The sequence below is a fragment of the Platichthys flesus genome, chromosome 15 (assembly GCF_949316205.1).
Source record: "Platichthys flesus chromosome 15, fPlaFle2.1, whole genome shotgun sequence".
NCBI classification, from domain to species: Eukaryota; Metazoa; Chordata; class Actinopteri; order Pleuronectiformes; family Pleuronectidae; genus Platichthys; species Platichthys flesus.
In genome coordinates this window covers 19,592,616-19,609,610 of record NC_084959.1, presented here as the reverse complement: position 1 = coordinate 19,609,610, position 16,995 = coordinate 19,592,616, and the positions used below count along the sequence as shown (strand labels likewise).

Sequence of the window (16,995 nt, the reverse complement as noted above, 5' to 3'; positions counted from 1 at the left end):
GCTACTAAAGTGTCCTGTGGGACCTGGAGGAATGTTTGAAGGAGTAGATGATAATGACACCAGGGGAACTATATGAATGCCTTTAAAATAAGGTCAGTGTGGACTATTCATCATCACCGACACACAGTAACTCACTTCGGCTCCCTGTGGGAATATCACTGGACATTTTTTGCCGAGCACCTTACAGTGAGATATCAATCCAACGCGCAGTGTTTCCGAGTGGCTGCGCTCTGGTCCCGGTGCAGGGAGCTTTCTTATGTTAATGCAGGTCTGACATCAGCAGTGAGATCAAAGCAGGGCAGGGGTATTTTAGAGCCGAGGCTGCCCCCACTCACATTCACTCACTCACACTCCTCTGCTCTCAGCTCACACTCTCCCTCTCTCTCTCACTCACACACACACTCACACCATGCGTACCTGTCCGGAGCTACTCAACCACCCCGTGCTGGATTTTACTCATGCGTCAGGCTGACAACAACACTCTCAAAGGATATTTCACTCCTTTCTTTTCCTCCTCGTCGCTTTAGTGAGCGCTGAGAAGTGACCGGCGCCGCAGGAAAGGTGAGTGGAAAACTTGTTCGGCTGCACGGAGGAGAAAGTCAGAGCGCGCCGGCTGCTGCTCCACCGGCTGGAGCCTGGCTTTTACGCACAATGGATGCGTTTAGAGTGCGGGGTTATTCAGTGAATGCAAAGCTGATTGCTTTGTTTGGAGACAGGCTCCGTCTCCGGAGGTGTGACTGGAAAAAGAATATGGAAAGAAAGTTAACAAAGATCGGACTAAGATAGGAGAAGTGGTGTGAGCTGCCTTGAATCCGGTGCCCACTACATGTATAATAATACATTATTTTAACTTTAAGTTTCTGTATATTATAATATCACCACTTGGGTGATTCCTATGATGTATTGTAAGGATAGGGACATTTATTTATAACATTATGATTAGGCTGCTAATAAAAGATCATTGTTAGTTACATCCGTGCTGATGTTTAGGAAGTGTGATGTATCCTGTTTTACCCAGCTTATCTGTGGCTGATGACAGACACGTCGGTCGATGTGTGAGTCTGTCTCTCTCTATCTTGTCGGGGGAAACTGGAGCTGCCATTTATGAAGAGACCAGTGTAAATTCAAGCACTTGAGGCCGGGACTGATTTAAACAGATCTGACTGTCAAACTGTAGAAATGTTCAGGAAAACAATGTCAGCTTTATGAGGTAGTGTCTTTATTGTTTTTACGCACAGGTCAGACTTGTGTAGTGGATGAAAAGCAGTTGTAACACACTAGTATAGTGGTGAGTTTCAGTCAGCTCATTTCAATAATTAATCGCAGGGATTTAACACACTTTCGGGTGTGTCTCCTCCTATCAGCGTCGAGCTGATGAAAAGGCGCATTATCTGCTCCCTGCTGTTTTTACGCGCTCTTCAAAGGCGCACAGCTCCGAGCTGATCAGATACAGGGTCTGTGATGCGCTGCCCCTGTCCTCTGACTGCAGATCTCTGCTGACGCCTCCGACTCTTTACCTTTATCAAAGTGGAGCAGAGTTGACACCAACCGTTGCTGAAATTGGTGGAGAAATAAAGCCGCTTGGACCGTGTGTAATAGGCCGTGAATGTCCTACTCTCTATAGGATATAAGCCAAATAGTTTATCCAATGTGGAACTAACTATAACTGAAAAAGTGAAATAGGAGAGTGAGTATTGCGATGTGGATGCTCCACAGATTTAGGAGACCCCTCTTAATATTTAGGATGTGACTTTGTCTTAAGGGTTACATTGCATTTGTCTTCTCACTTCTGTTTATTGGCATTCAGCAGGAAGCTGAACTGTTACTGTATCAACAAGATTGTTCTTAAAATATAAATAATCAACAATTAAACAATTTCCGTATTTTTTCCGTTATTATTCAATGTGAGAAATAATAAGGGAGTGTTCACCGTGAATAAAATTATCACTCTTTAATGTACTCATTCTCTTCCCATATTCACATTTGATCTGTTTTGAAATGATCTCTGCAACATCTAAACCCTGTGAGGTTGTGAGGCTCACTATGCCTCAGTTTACCTCAGCGCATCCAGTAAAAACACAGAGAATCTGAAGCTGGGCCGCTCTTGCACGGCCAAAGTCACTGACCATGTTTAATGTATTTATTACAGGGTTTAGAGGAGGAGGCCGTGCCATGAGCGCTGACTTTTGAGTCTCAACCGAGAAGCCCAACAAACCATTTGTATTTTCTGGTCTTGTGTGAACTGGAGCCACAGTCCAACCATGAGGAGCAGCTCTCATGTCCTGCCTCTCAGTGTGCTCACAGTTCTGCTGCTGTCTCAGGTCTGCTTGGGCATCAAATGGCTGTAAGTATTCCCGCCGGTTCCATTCTTCTACCTTTAAACTGTCCAAACTATTTCACAACATGTTGTCCTGTTGTCATGTGGCCCTTTGTGGCATTTTTCAGTGTTTTATGGCACGAAGGGCCCATGGCAGATTGACATAGGCTCCGGCATTCCTCAGGTTGCTTCTGGTTAAGGGGAAGGGTTGTGTATACGTCTCTCTGATGGAGGAGACTGTAGATTAGCAGGCAGATCTTCACCCTATGAATGTTTAACTCTTTGTTTAATTAACTTCACTAACAGAAAATGTTTCAGTCGTAAGATCTCAGACAGAATGAACATCCTGCTGTATAAAAGTAAACAGATAAGAACAGAAAATAAGACGAGCAGGCGTCATGGTGCCGCAGACAGCGCCAGTGATGTCACCGCTCTCTGTGTGCAGTCTGGTCAGGCCTCACATCCGTGTAAATATGGTGGCTGCAGAAGGAAGCTATGACACAAGGGTTGAATGCTCATGCTGAATGCCTCACTGTTTTTATAGTACAAGCAAAAGTAAGCGATAATTTGAGCAGTAATTTTGGAAAAGTACATAAGGTTGCCAAGTTGCTATTTTGGAATTTTGGTTAGTTTAAACTGAAGGTTTTTTTGGTGTTTTTTTAAACCCTTGGAGGTCTCCGTCACAATCTGCATGTTCTGTTCCTTCTTTCTTTATCTGATTATTTTGTGTCTGCATCTTATGTCCGATCACTGTGAAATCACGACTTTCTGGACCGTCTTTACCTCAACCATGCATGACGCCTCATCAGCCTGAGTGATGCACGGAAGACTTGAGCAGATGTGCCATGCGCGCGGGGATGGCCTGTGCTAAATCTAAGCGAGAAGTCTTACAGTTCTGATGATGCCGAGCGTCGCAATGCAAAACAGATGCAGTTGTAAACACCTGTGAGTGCTGGGTTACCTCAAGCCCTGTGGAGTCGCAGCTTATCGTTGGGCACAGGGTGGCGGCCCCTCGGCCCCTAATGCAGAACAGGCCATGGTGCACTGGTTCTCACGAACTCTCAGCAGAGTGCAGGCCGCAGAAAGCAGAGATCAGAGCTAACCTGCTCGGCTTGTGGTTTCTCTATTAAGTTAATCCCCAATAAAGTTGAATGGTTTGAATCAAATCAAATGTGAGCAGCCTTTAATAGTGTCAACACATGATTCGTGTCAAACTGAGGCCACAGAGGAAGATGCTTCCTGTGTTGGATAACATGAGGCATCTATGTATTGTTTCATCGGACTGTGGATCACACTTGGAGTTTTTTTTTATATATATATTTTTTTTTATCTTGAGGCCATTTCTATGCTTTAACAAAAGGAAGCCTTCTGCCAAGAAGATGTCATTTATATTTTATGAATCCACAGCTGATGTTCCCTTGGGAGTTTCTCTTTGATAAGATGGTTCTTTTCTGTGATTCGGGCCAAGATATGTGCCTGTTTGAAAAATTATCTGTTCCGATTCCTTAAGTGTTTGTCCAAAGCTGAAGCGTCTCACAGGCTTGAAGAATGTGCACAGATGAAACTCAAATCACTAACACACCACTGTAAATACAACTCACAGCACGCTGTGAATGTAACTGTTTCACAACACATAAAACGAAGAACATGTGATTAAGCAATTATCACCCCTGCAAGTAAGAAGACTATATACATTGTTTAAGTCAAACTGACCTTTTCCTATGTGTTGTTATCTCATGCAGAGCACTGTCGCACGCTCCCACATCTTTACACATCAACCAGACCCAACACTGTAAGTTGCTGCCCGGCATGGTGTCCTCCCAGGCTCAGCTGTGCCGCAGCAACCTGGAGCTCATGCAGACCATCATCCAAGCTGCCCGCGAAGTCAAGAAAACGTGTCAGAAGACCTTTGCTGATATGCGTTGGAACTGCTCCTCCATCGATGTCCCATCCGATTCCCCAAAGTATCGTCCAGACCTCGAACGAGGTACGGTCATAAACAGTTTGGAATGATAGTGTATCGTTTCCAAAGAGCCACTCCAGTTCTTTTTGTTCTACAAGAGTCTTGTGTTTATGCTCCCGCTCGACATTCAGTGAACAGGCAGGGTCACTGAGTCATGCTTTGCGGTGCAGTTTACAGTGAATTGTGTCTGTGCTCCGACGCCACAATAACATTTCTTGATATTTATTAAAACCCAGCTACTTTCTAAAGAATTTAAATACTTACAGAATCGTGTCCTTTTCTAAGTTTATTTCTGGTTTTACGATGACATGTGGCCTCAGTGTTCCGTTTATTCCAAATTTTCTTCCTGAGGAGCCGTCACCAGGGATTTGTTCTGAAGCTGTTATTTGAGAATACCCCCTTTCACTACCTGCGTATATTCTGGGTGATTTAATAATAAGCTTGTTATTCCTGAAATCTAAAGCATCCCTGCATCTGACCACACACCTCTTTGCGCCGCAGTCTGACTCTGTTGCCTGAAGGACCTTGAATGAGCTGGAGTCAGTTTGCTGGGGGAGCCGTGCAGAGAAATGACGTAGCTGCCCTTTGCCAAATGAACAGTCTGCTCTGAACAGGAAAAGGCTCATCTCTGTCCCGGCACGGCTTTGATCTAACCAGCCCTCGGTCATACTGGATTTCTTCCTTTACTTCGAATTGCTCCCTGGTCTTTAACATATGTGCTTTCAGTGTAGCATCGGTTTGATCGACTTTGTTCAAGAAGTCCGATTTAGTAGAAAAGCTAAGGGGGCGATTTAAAAATTACAATAAATGGACAACAGAAATGTAGATTCTAGCATCCTCTCAATCTAAATAAATCAAATCTGAATCTACAAATATTATTCTACTAATTATAAATAGTAGAGTTGAATTTATCCATTGATCAACTGAAAAAGAGAAACCAGCAACTATTGATAAAACACACATACAGAACGCAAATAGCCTCGTTGCCTATTCCAGCTTCTAAATTGTTTGGATTTGTTACTTTTACTCAAAAGTACAGTTCTGCCACGTAGGCGACGCTGTTGCCTGATGTGCAGCTCCCTAGAAATGTAGCTACATGTCAGTGTAAAGCAGCCAACTGTGATTGGTCCACTTGGCTGCTTGTCTCACCCGTCGCTCATTGGCTGGACGAGCACAGAGAACCTCTCCCTCCCTTTGACCTCTAGACATAAAGGGGCCACAATTTACACAGAGAGGCCGATAAAACAATTCCTGATTCAGCAATGTGAACATTAAAGTCATTCCTTGTTCACAGTTAACTCAATTGCTTTGGGCAAAGACACAAATCATTAAATGTACTTTAAAATATAATGTGTTTCTAAATGGTCATATTTATAGTTAGTACTGTTGTTAAGTCAGTAGTTTTTTAAGACAACTGACAGTACAGGGACACTTCAGGGGCCAATCAGATTTCAGTTGGGGCCAGTGCCCCATTAAATTGATTTAATTGTTGCAGGCCCATGGCTGACAAAAAACCCAGACATTTTTGTGCCGTAATAACTATGATGTCTGTTCTTTCAGGAACGAGAGAGTCTGCGTTTGTTTACGCCCTCTCTGCTGCGACCATCAGCCACACCATAGCGCGGGCCTGCACTTCTGGAGACCTGCGACTGTGCTCCTGTGGTCCCATCCCAGCGGAGATCCCTGAGCCCGGCTATCGCTGGGGAGGCTGTGGCGACAACCTGCACTACGGCTTGATAATGGGCTCCAAGTTCTCTGATGCTCCCATGAAGATGAAGCGCCCGGGCTCCCATGCCAACAAACTGATGCACCTGCACAACAGTGAGGTCGGCAGACAGGTGAGAGTTTTCAGCATAAGAAAAGGGGAAAATGCTTTATTGTTTCCTTTGAAGCGTTTCAAATTGAATTATATTTATGTCGGTTTTAGATACATTGCCTGTACTGGATCTTAGATGTACACACTATGAGCCCTGACTAACCCCGAGTCTTCTGTCCTCATATAAAGGTACTGAGAGAGGCTCTGGTGATGAAATGTAAATGTCATGGGGTGTCCGGCTCCTGCTCCATAAGAACCTGCTGGAGAGGCCTGCAAGACCTGAGGGAGATCGCCATGGACCTGAAGACCAAGTACCTGTCTGCCACCAAAGTGGTCCACAGGCCGACAGGGACACGCAAGCAGCTGGTACCTAAAGATATCGACATCAGGCCGGTGAGGGATAACGAGCTGGTCTACCTGCAGAGCTCCCCGGACTTCTGCGCCAAAAATGATAAGCTAGGCTCTATCGGCACACAGGACAGGTGAGACCGTCACATTAACTGTGTTTCCCCATGAGTGCATGAGAAGAAACCGTTTTTTTTGTGTTCTAATGACAGTGCTCTGTTGTTTTGATTTGCTGGCATGACTCCCATTGGTGACAGACTCACGCAGCTGAAAAACAGGAAATGACCAATCCTGGATGTCTGCTCATCCAGGATGTTGACTCTAGTGAAGTGCCGCTTTGCGTGGTGGCACCGTTTAGTTTGCAGACTGGCTGATAACAACCAGTGGCCCCTGAGAGTGCTCCGTCTGTGGCTTGTCTGAGCCTGTGTCAGGGAAAAGGCCACTGTGACTAGAGTGTTTGTCCTGGTATCTGAAACAATGAGTAATGAAGTTATTCTTAGGGCTGAGTGCACCAGAGCTGATATTGATTGTAGAGGGCCACACAAATGGGGAAACAGTTAATGGTCCCCAAAGATAAAGCAAACATACTTACACCACTCAGATCCAGTGTGTGGTCTGTGAGAAGGTAGTAGGCAGTAAGTCAGCCCTTTGTCAAAGGGTCAGAATATATACTTGCTTTCAATTTCAAAATCCAGAAGTGGCAGAAACATCAGTCTAAGTCGAAGATTATAGAGCAAATCTCTCTTCAGGTTATAGGTTCTATGGAGTGCTCTCTAATACTCAAATAGTATGCTCTGCTTTCCTAAGCAACTACGTGAACAATAACGTTCACAACGCTGTTGACAACGTGTTACGTGGTTAAACAGTTAGATCATTGTGGGACTAAGGGTCTGCCTCATGGTGAGATTTAACATCAGCTGCCTGCAGTCGTAGTTGTGTAAGCCAGCTTCTAAATTGTGTGGATTTGTTACTTTAACTTGCACTGTGAAGGCTAATTTAAACTGCGCTGTACTTATTTTTAGACTGACACTGAAGGTACAGCTCTTTCAAGTAGCTGACTCTACAACAAGCTCCACTAAATGGCACGTGGTGGTCTTGTATGTTGTAAATGTCATGCGTCGTGGGGCTGGCTACATCATGTGTCCCACAAGCTGAGGCCGCTCTACAGATAACCGGGAGACATGCCTCATGTCAGGGACACTCACTGAGCCTGATAACGCTTACAGCCATGCACAGTCTGCAACCTTTCGCCAAATGACGAGACACCCATCATGACATAAAAGTGTGATGCTGGTGTTTTGGTTTGAGTTAATGTGAGTGTGTGTGAGTGTGTGTGTGCGTGGGTTTCGATGTCGTGCTCTGCTGTCCTGTTTTTGGTCTAAGGAGAGTATGTGGAGCAGGGAAAGTGAATTTTAGCAGCAGTTTCTGATGAACGCAGTTTGATCATTTGTGCAACAAGGAGATCTCATGGCCCTGGGGAGGGAAGTTTGTCCGTTACTCCTAAATTACATTATTGGGTCTCTGCTTCTATAGCGGCTGATGTGAACTACAGAATATACAGTCCCAACCGGTTGCTCAGTGTCTAGCACAGCAGTGACATAACAAGTTGTTGCTCCTGATAAACCGTGACTGTGTGGGAGTTTCTGTCTATTTTCAAGCTCTCAGCAATGTCATAAACCTGTCGCACACCCAGTCCCTCCTCCACCTCCTCCACCTCCTCACTCCCACAGGGGCCGTCGGCTCAGCACCGCTCTCAACACACTGGTCATTAACACTCTGCCATCGTAAAACAATGCAATTATGTGAAGAGGGCAAGCTAAAGAGAGGGAGGGCAGCCTTGTGCATTCAGTGTGATTTATGGTGGGGCTATTCTCTGCTCATTTAAGATGCCCCGGGCTTCTGGAACGAGAGGTTCCATAGCGTCCATTGGCCAAAGGCGGCGAGACAAAAAGCGCATGAATGAAAAACATGTTTGGAGGAAGGAGTGCACGAAAGGTTAAGGCCTGCCGGTCGGTCGACCACTTTTAAAGGACCATTGTGGGTTTCTCTATAGATGGTACAAAATGTTTCAGAGCGTAGCTGTATAGTTCATTGTGTGAGGCAGGAAACATGTTAGCGCCCACGTCTTATTTAATATCTTCTTTTTCTGTGCCACTTTCAGGCAGTGCAACAAAACGTCCCTCGGAAGCGACAGCTGTGACCTGATGTGCTGCGGCCGTGGCTACAACCCGTACAGCGAGAAGCTGGTGGAGCGCTGCCACTGCAAGTACCACTGGTGCTGCTACGTGACCTGCAAGAAGTGCGAGCGGATCGTGGAGCGATACGTCTGCAAATGATTCCGTGCCGCTGACGGCTACACCATCAGTCCTCTGCATGTACTCAGCCACCCGGGGGCAAGCAGATTAACCAAAGCACTACCAATTTTCCGAGAAGGCTCGATCCGGGCTTCATCTTCAGCATGTGTATCTCAACGAACAAGTCGTCTATTCTTGTCAGTATCATTTTTGTATTGAATCTCCGAGCTGCCAGTCGGGCTTGCAAACTTTCTCGCTTCACAAACCTGGATGTGGAGATTGTGGCGACAGAGTCAGTGCGCCTGTGTGAAGACCGCCGTCCTCCTGGGTTCTTCTTCTTTAGTTTTTTCATTTTAATGATCATTAAATCCCAACCAGGGATATTGAAAGTCTATTTTACTCTATCTCTATTAAAAAGAAATAATATTGGATTTTTTGCTGGAGGAGAGGACTTGGTGTTTTTTCGTCAATCGACCAAGACTAATGTTTGACTTCATTCCACGGGATTCGAAGGGTTCTGATGGAACCATGTGGTACTTTTAGGTACTATCAAATCTTTTTCCTCTGCAGAGAAATGGACTATTGAGGGAAAAGAGAACACAAAGGGAACAATTACTTTTCAATCATGGATTTTTTTTTTTATGGTTGATGGTTTTGGACTCAGACCGTGGGTCCTGTGTGTGAATCCTGACACGCCTGCATCCCTGTGGATTGAGAGAGGACTTTTAAGAACTTTGTGAAATGTTGCATTTTCTCCTCTATGTCTGACTGACGTGCAGTCAGTTCAAAAATATATTCTATTTTTTAGAGCATAAGAGCTGAACTCATGGATTTTGTAAACCACTTCTGTGTGGATGTACATACTGTTATTTTGTATACTGAAATAAAGAGTATTTATAAAATAATTAAATGATCTTCACCATGATCTTTACATTGGATAGCGTATGTTTTTTGTCCTTTTCCTTTAAGAACGTATTATAAAGCTCTTCTTACAGGACCTATTACCTCTACAGCTAATTATTTTCTAACTAACATTAAGTATAATTCACAGCCTTATAAAATAGCAGTTTACCACCACAGTGACTGTAAATCAGCTCAGCGCAGTCAGTAATGACTTGCAGGGTTCAGCCCGTTCTCTGAATCACCCAAACCCTGGGAAAGTGTTTGTTTGGACATTCCACCTCCTCACAAAGGCCATCACAAAGGGTGTTTTGTCACTCCTAGCCTGGCTTCGCCTCTCAAACATTCATCTGTCTGAGAGCCAGACCTCCAGTGGACAAACATCAAATAAAAAAAAGAAGCAGAAATCTAATTTATTTTGAACATAAAGCCAGACTGTGGGTCTGTCAGAGGGAACAGACTTGGCGCTGTGATGAACCGAGATATTACCCTCTGACCAGCCTTGTGTTGGCTAAAGTGGTTCTCATGATTTTACACCGACAGAAATAGCTGTGGAAGATATAGGCCCCATGCTGTGAGCTCACATGATAAATCGCAGCGCCGAGCCGCACACTCACTGGAGCTGTAACACTTCTTGACCCGAGCCTGTGGACGCACACACAGAAACTGCCAAAACAACCACACATACTAAAACTCGGGCTGTTACCACGAGTCGCTCAGACATTTTGTGATGCTGGGCTGGTCTCACAGTTGACCTTTTCAGCCAACTTTATATTTGGATACAGACTTAGGTTATGCAGAGTGGATTAGGCTCATCCATTTCAGATAATGAGGAGAAATGTGACTCCAGCATGAAAGCCAAGATGCAAGATAAACAAACTTTAACGCTTTAGTGTTCTAGCTAGAGGAGCAAAGACGATGCACGACTTTGGGAAGTAAATGAAACAGGACATCTAAGTCTTCTGGTCCATGCCTGTTGTTGTTCAGTGCCAGTTTGAAAGCTGGAGCAGTGGGATAGGATGGTCGGGGTTCGGAGGAAGAGGGGATCTGCTGTGTGCAGGTGAGCGGGGGTCTGTCCGTCCGCAGCCTCGAGGACTCCTCAGTCACTGGCATTCCTCAGCCTGGCAGTTGGTATCAATAGGGTGTCCGTTTGTGTGCGAGTGTGTGTGTGTGTGTGTGTGTGTGTGTATATACAAGAGTCCACACACTGCTGTCTGTCAGTGAGTTCACTGTTGTAGAAGCCTAACCTGCTGACTGAGGACGTGCACACTGTCTCATAGCAGAGCACGAGGATGGGAAAAGTACTTCTGAGGACAGCAGAGTCCTATTAGTGTTTCTGAGTTTGTTGGAGAATCGTGTAAAGCAGGGCGGATTCTCCTCTTAGCACATTCGGTATGTGCTGTAAAAAAAAAAGACGTGCTTAAATGCGTATTTAAAACACATCAAATACTCTATGGAATGTCTTAAGCACTCTTGAAAGAAGGGTCTGACAATGAGGGAATCAGGTGAACTCTTGACCCTCTAAGGTGCAGAGCTAAGACCAAGGGTATGTCTCACAAAATGATCGTTATTTTCATTTACTGGCAATTCAGTCTCGTCTTAGAATTCACTAACGATAAGAAATTGTGCTGAGGTAAATGTTTAATTTAATTTGAGAAATGTGTTGCCACACACCAAAGCCACGTGAAACAATCCCAACCAAAAGCAAAACATGACATTAGTAATTTCAGGAGTAATTTCATCATGCCTGTGCAGATTAGATAGGGCTTTCAGTTTGACCTGTTCAGTGTGGAAATGCTGAACCTGGCAAACTGCAACTACTGTTATCATGATGCCGTGCGACTATTCAGCTGACCCCCTTCTAACCCCACTGAAATATCTCACTCTGAAATACCGTGGTCGGCACAGCTAAAGATTTCATGGGAGGAATGAATGTGCAAACAATCGGAACTGGCTGTTAAAGGTTCTTCCATTTTTCTGTCCGTCAACACAACGCGGCCATGATGGGGCGGACCAGTGACTGCGTGAGAGAGCGGGACATGAATGGGCCGCCATTTTGGGCAGGATCAGGTAAAAAGGAGCTTTAGAGTGTCCCTCATCCGGGCTGTGGAGACCTTTGTGTCCGAGGCGAAGACCAAACAAAAGTAAAGACAACAAAAAAAAACGGAACTAATCGCCTCTACAGTTTACGTTTCTCTTTTTTTTTCTTCCTGTCTTTGTCAGAAAGTATCTAAGTATCTCTCGGTGCTTGGTTTGACCCCACGCTCTGTGGGAATTGCCTGGTAATGGAGAGGGAAAAGAGGAGTTTAATGGAGAGCAGTGAAAATATCAGGGGTTAATGCCGGCCCGGACAATATAAAGCCAATTGCCTTTGTGTCGCCTGCGGTCGAGATAACTGGCTGTGAATGAGGGAGACAAAGAATTTGGCAGGAGTGGTAAAGGCTTTCAGATGTACTGACCCGTACTGTAAATGGACTTTAGTGGACACCACGCCTACCCTCACCCTCCAGCCTTTAAATAGGAACCCAGTAGTATATGCTGTTAAAGGCCTTTTCTTTCTTTGGTGTGTGTGTGTGTGCGCGTTTGTGTGTGTGTGCGTGCGTGTTGCTGGGAGATAGCAGATCATGAAAAGTAAGCGCCTCTATAGATAAAGACAAAGTTGCGAATGGCTGAGGAGCAGACTGACACACCTCCAGGAGTTTTTTTCAAGGTGTTTAATAAAAAAATAGTTTTTCCAAAGATCTTTTAACGAATCCAAATAACAATAATGGCAATAACAATAAATTTAAGTTTTTCTGTTATACATCATCCTTTAATTCTCTGCCAACATCTTGTTTTTGTTTCATGCTCTTTACAGCTTGTTTTCTTTTTCTTATTTTCTTTTATATTGTCCAGGTCCATGTGTATACAATTTTGGTTTTCTTCTTTTTTTTTTGCCATGTGAATATTTACATGTGTTATGTGTAGGTAGAAAATGTCTGAATAGAAACAAACCCAACTTAAAGTTCATTTTAAGTGATCCTACTCTTTAAGACGAAATAACACTGACCCCAGACCCTGGAACAGATGTAATATTAATGAAAACAAACAAAATTAACAAAAGTCTTTTATCCACTCGTTGTATTTTTTCTATTAATCTGAGACTAATTCTGTATCATCCGAGAAACAAAAAGCAATATAATAAACATGGAACATATGTCAACATGTGAAAGCAATATAGTTTGTAATCATTTTTGCTTGAGGTGGCATCACTTTTTCATTTTTGCCACGATCAGACATTTCAAAAAGGACAATACAATACAATTCCAATACAGCTTCACAATTGTAAATTAAATATGCCCGCAATTTAAAACAGCACACAAAGCTTAAAGTATGTGTGTAAATAAGGCCAGGTCAGTGAGGAGTTGAATAGCTTGGCCTTATTTAGGCACATTAAGTCAACTCAAGTTGTGAAGCTGAACTAGCAAAGTGAAATGATTTTAAATGACCCTTATAGTTGATATTTTTAAATATAAACATCTGTATTATATTCTCACATATGTTTGTAAAAAGTTTTTTGAAATTTACACCCCCAGCTATTTTTATAAGCTAAATAAAGTGCCACATTCTTCGGGGTAAAAACTAATTTAAGATGGTTCCAACAATAATACCAAATAATTTCGTGACATACAGTGAACGGGGGCCTATCTGGAGGACAGACCCTCAGTTCAATCTATCAAAGGCACGATAGATGACAAGAGAGTAAGACTGAATTAATATGGATCAAAGACACAGCGAGCTAAGCACTCTGGGAAAAGCAAACACTGCTCCGTGTAATCACAGTAAATCTGGGACAGACAGAGCGGGCTGCGCCCTCAGTCGAGGAGTCAACAAACCCAGAGGAAAAAAATAGCTAACTAACTAACATTACAGAGAGGGGTTAAAGAGGGAAGCGGCACGGCTTCATTCACATGAAGATTAGTGAAATGCCGCCTTGTTTGCCCGCTGTCTGGCCAACTTAAACAGAGTAAACTTTATCATATAATTCAAGGAAAGAAATCAGGTCACAATGGTAAAGATGACTTCAGTCACAGTTTTAGAGCAGTGTCGCCTATTGTGTGCGTGTGTGTGTGTGTCCTGTGGAGAGTGTGGTGGTGGATACTATTTGAACCACCCAGACATGAAACCTCCCACTGTTTAAGGCCGGAGCGGCTCTCTGCCAATGATGAAAAACATTCACCTAGCCAAGATCAGCTGTGATGATGCGATAAATGGAGCCCCCTGCACGACCACAGATCAGTTAAGGCGTCAGGCCGAATGCCTTTGCATTTCATCACCCTGCGTGAAGTATTTTTTCCCTCTGCTTATGTTCTGTCCTAACAGTCAGCAGCCATGTGCTGCCGAGTTGACTGATGTAACGCAAACACATCAAAGGAAACTGGTTAATGGTCAGTATGAAAGAAAGCTGGAATATGAAGGAAAACATTAGAACCGGGACTCGATATTGCACAAGAATTAACATTATTACTTTTCTGTTCGCTAACTGATGCAACGGTTTAACTTTTTCATTTGTTTTTAAATGCAAGATGCTCAGATGTTCATGGTTAATTCTTTTATTCTATTTTCAAAGTTTCTATGAGCGGAGGAACAGATTTTGTTCGTTCATTGCTAAATGAGAAAAAAATTTGGAAACATTTGGAGTTGTACAATAAAAGTGTCCCACACTGTACTGATTTGTGGATTTTCACTTGAGCCTCGGCACAGCTCGAGCGTTCTTCTTCAGCGTTTCACTTTCCACTATAATCAAATAAATGCACAAGCCAGTATTGTTGGGAGAGGTCTTTGTTTGTCATATATATTGACGTATTGAAAACAGATGTGAGTTCTGTTTATTTAAAAAAAAAAAGAGTCTACCCTGACTGTGACCCAAAGGTTGAATGTGAAAATCATTCTTCCTGTAAGGTTTTTTATTTCACGATGCTGCCGATCACCAGAACATGACGACGAGTCGAAGCCTGAGTGCAAAAAATGCTCCTCCGCTTCCTTTGACAGCCACAGCGGCTGAGTGGCTGAAACGTACACACACAACCTCGGCTTAAAGCAGACACACCATGTGAGCTCAGTGCATGGCTCAAATCCCCCAATGATGTGGTTAAACGCCGCTGCTCTCTAAAGTTGTCCGAATGAACGGCTCAGCTATGAAATTCAGACATTTCTCCTCTCACTGCAACTCAAGCGCGACACAGTAAATCCGTCTTTCGCCCTCACAAATCTCTCAACTCCAGCTCTAGTTTAAAAGAGACGTTTTTAACAGGGAGAAAGAGCTATAGATGTGAGGGGGGAAAGAACTTTATACACATGCATATTTGTTCCAATCTCTTCTACATTTCCAACCTGAGGGTCATTTTGAGTGGTAGCCAGATTACAACCCCCCCACCCCCTGCTCTTTAATTGCTTCCATATTCCTCAGCCTGAATGAGGTAAAACCTTTTATTTCCTGAGATGGGCAGCCAGCAGAGCCATTATGTGTGATTTGCACTGTTCATTGCATTGGTTTGACGGGAGGGAGTTTTTAAAAATGTTTAAATAGGGAGACCCAACTGGAAACTAACTGCTCCTGACATTTTTCATGGTACTGAAATAATTAGATCAATCTCAGGCCAATCTAAGCAGCTTGTCAACAATTTCAAGCACCAGTTGCACTCACCTGATGATTCAATTCCTGTAACTATGAGGAAACACTACTTATTTACCAAGAAATGTTAACCTACAGATTGCCTGGAATAAGGAAAGCTACTTTCACTATTAGTGCCAAGATGTTTTCACTTTTTCTACTTGTTACATTTTTATTTATTTCCATTTGCTTAATTTTGTCAAGTTGTTGCAACATACAAATGACAACTAAACTTATATCAGTTCTGATGACATTGTCCTATCGGTGTTAACTGTTGATTAAAGAGCAGGGGTGTTGCTACAATGGAATCCAGACTAAAGTACCCAAGGCAGAATAAGACAGGTTATAAACCTGAGTGCAGTGTTTTCATTGTCAACAGAAAGGATGCCCAAAGCTGTGAAAATAAACCAGAATTATACTAAAATAATTTAGCATCAATAACTTGTACACTAAAGCAGACAAAATATAATGTATTCACACAGATATGTGTTAACTGGGGTTAATAAACAGTTAAGGAAGGTTACATCCACACTACTGCAGAGTTTTAGAGTTTGGAAAACACTGCCGGCCCCGTTTTACAACTTAATTAGAAAACTCTGCATTTTAGTCTGAACGGGCAGAAACGGAGACGATTGAAAACGATGACATAGACTCTTGCAACCATTTGGTGATTTATCAGGCTCCTGTCACATGACCCTCTTTCGGAAGAGAACCACCAGCATTAGCGTCATCTACGAGTGTAACCCTAACACAACATGGATAATCAATTACAAGTGTTGCCCACCCCTTTGTCTTCCCTAACAGCTGTTGTGCAGTTCAATTCTGAATTTACAATGATAGAAGTGCTCACATTTTAGGGAGAGGAGCTATTATTTAAGCAATCTGTGGCAACTCTGCCACCTACAACCAAATTATTCCTGAGTACATGGCAAGCACATACCTGGTGTGGTAACATGATGTGGGCGGCTGTGGCTGACGGTTGTAAGTCACTTTGGATACACATGTAGTGTAATGTAATATGCGTCTTTAGTTTGTTAGGAGATGGGGATTCAAACTGATTTGGAGCCATAATGGACAGCCCTCTGTTCCTCCGCCCTTATTCGGTGGAGCTCTGAGGAACAATGATGGTGCAGAAAACCATCCACTGTTCTGTGTTTGACCCAGAGACCTCAGCCACAGGCCACAGGTCCACTACATTATACCTGCAGCCTGACACCAGCCTGATTTACTGGCCTACATTAGTCCTGGAATGGACTCAACCCTCTGATGGGCTGTAAAATCTACACTCTGGTGTAGCCAAGAGGGGAGCAGCCACCACGGCTCCACCTCCAGATACACCCTCACTAACTTGTTTCGACTAACAATGGTGGATGGATTAAAAACTCCTGCAGAGGCTGTCTTTAACCCCCCCCCCCCAAACAGTGGATCAGTCCAGTGACCAGAGGTGTAAATATACAGGTGTGAACACATTCAAGATGCAGAGAGAATTTGTCCACACAAATCATATGTGGAGTTGGTCACACATAGTCTCAAACGCCTGTAAAGGCAGAATGAAAGCAGAAAGGATTTCTTGCCTACATTAGACACAAATATGTCATCTGTGTGAACAGAAATATGTTTCCAAAAGCCATATCAGAGCCTAACTTAAATACAGATCAACAGTCAATAATGGAAAAAAGTACGTGGAGCAACAGAGAACTTAAGCCG

The 16,995-nt window shown here is 43.6% G+C and overlaps 1 protein-coding gene across 1 annotated transcript; it reads left to right on the top strand.

Moving 5' to 3' along the window:
• Nucleotides 1–328: 328 nt before the first annotated feature.
• wnt11 (wingless-type MMTV integration site family, member 11) lies at nt 329–9,645 on the top strand. Its single transcript, XM_062407078.1, has 6 exons — nt 329–561; nt 2,150–2,344; nt 4,060–4,304; nt 5,841–6,118; nt 6,286–6,578; nt 8,603–9,645. Exons 2-6 carry the CDS (start codon nt 2,262–2,264, stop codon nt 8,775–8,777), a joined length of 1,074 nt encoding a protein of 357 aa, XP_062263062.1. The 5' UTR covers nt 329–561; nt 2,150–2,261; the 3' UTR covers nt 8,778–9,645.
• The last annotated feature ends 7,350 nt before the right edge of the window (nt 9,646–16,995 follow it).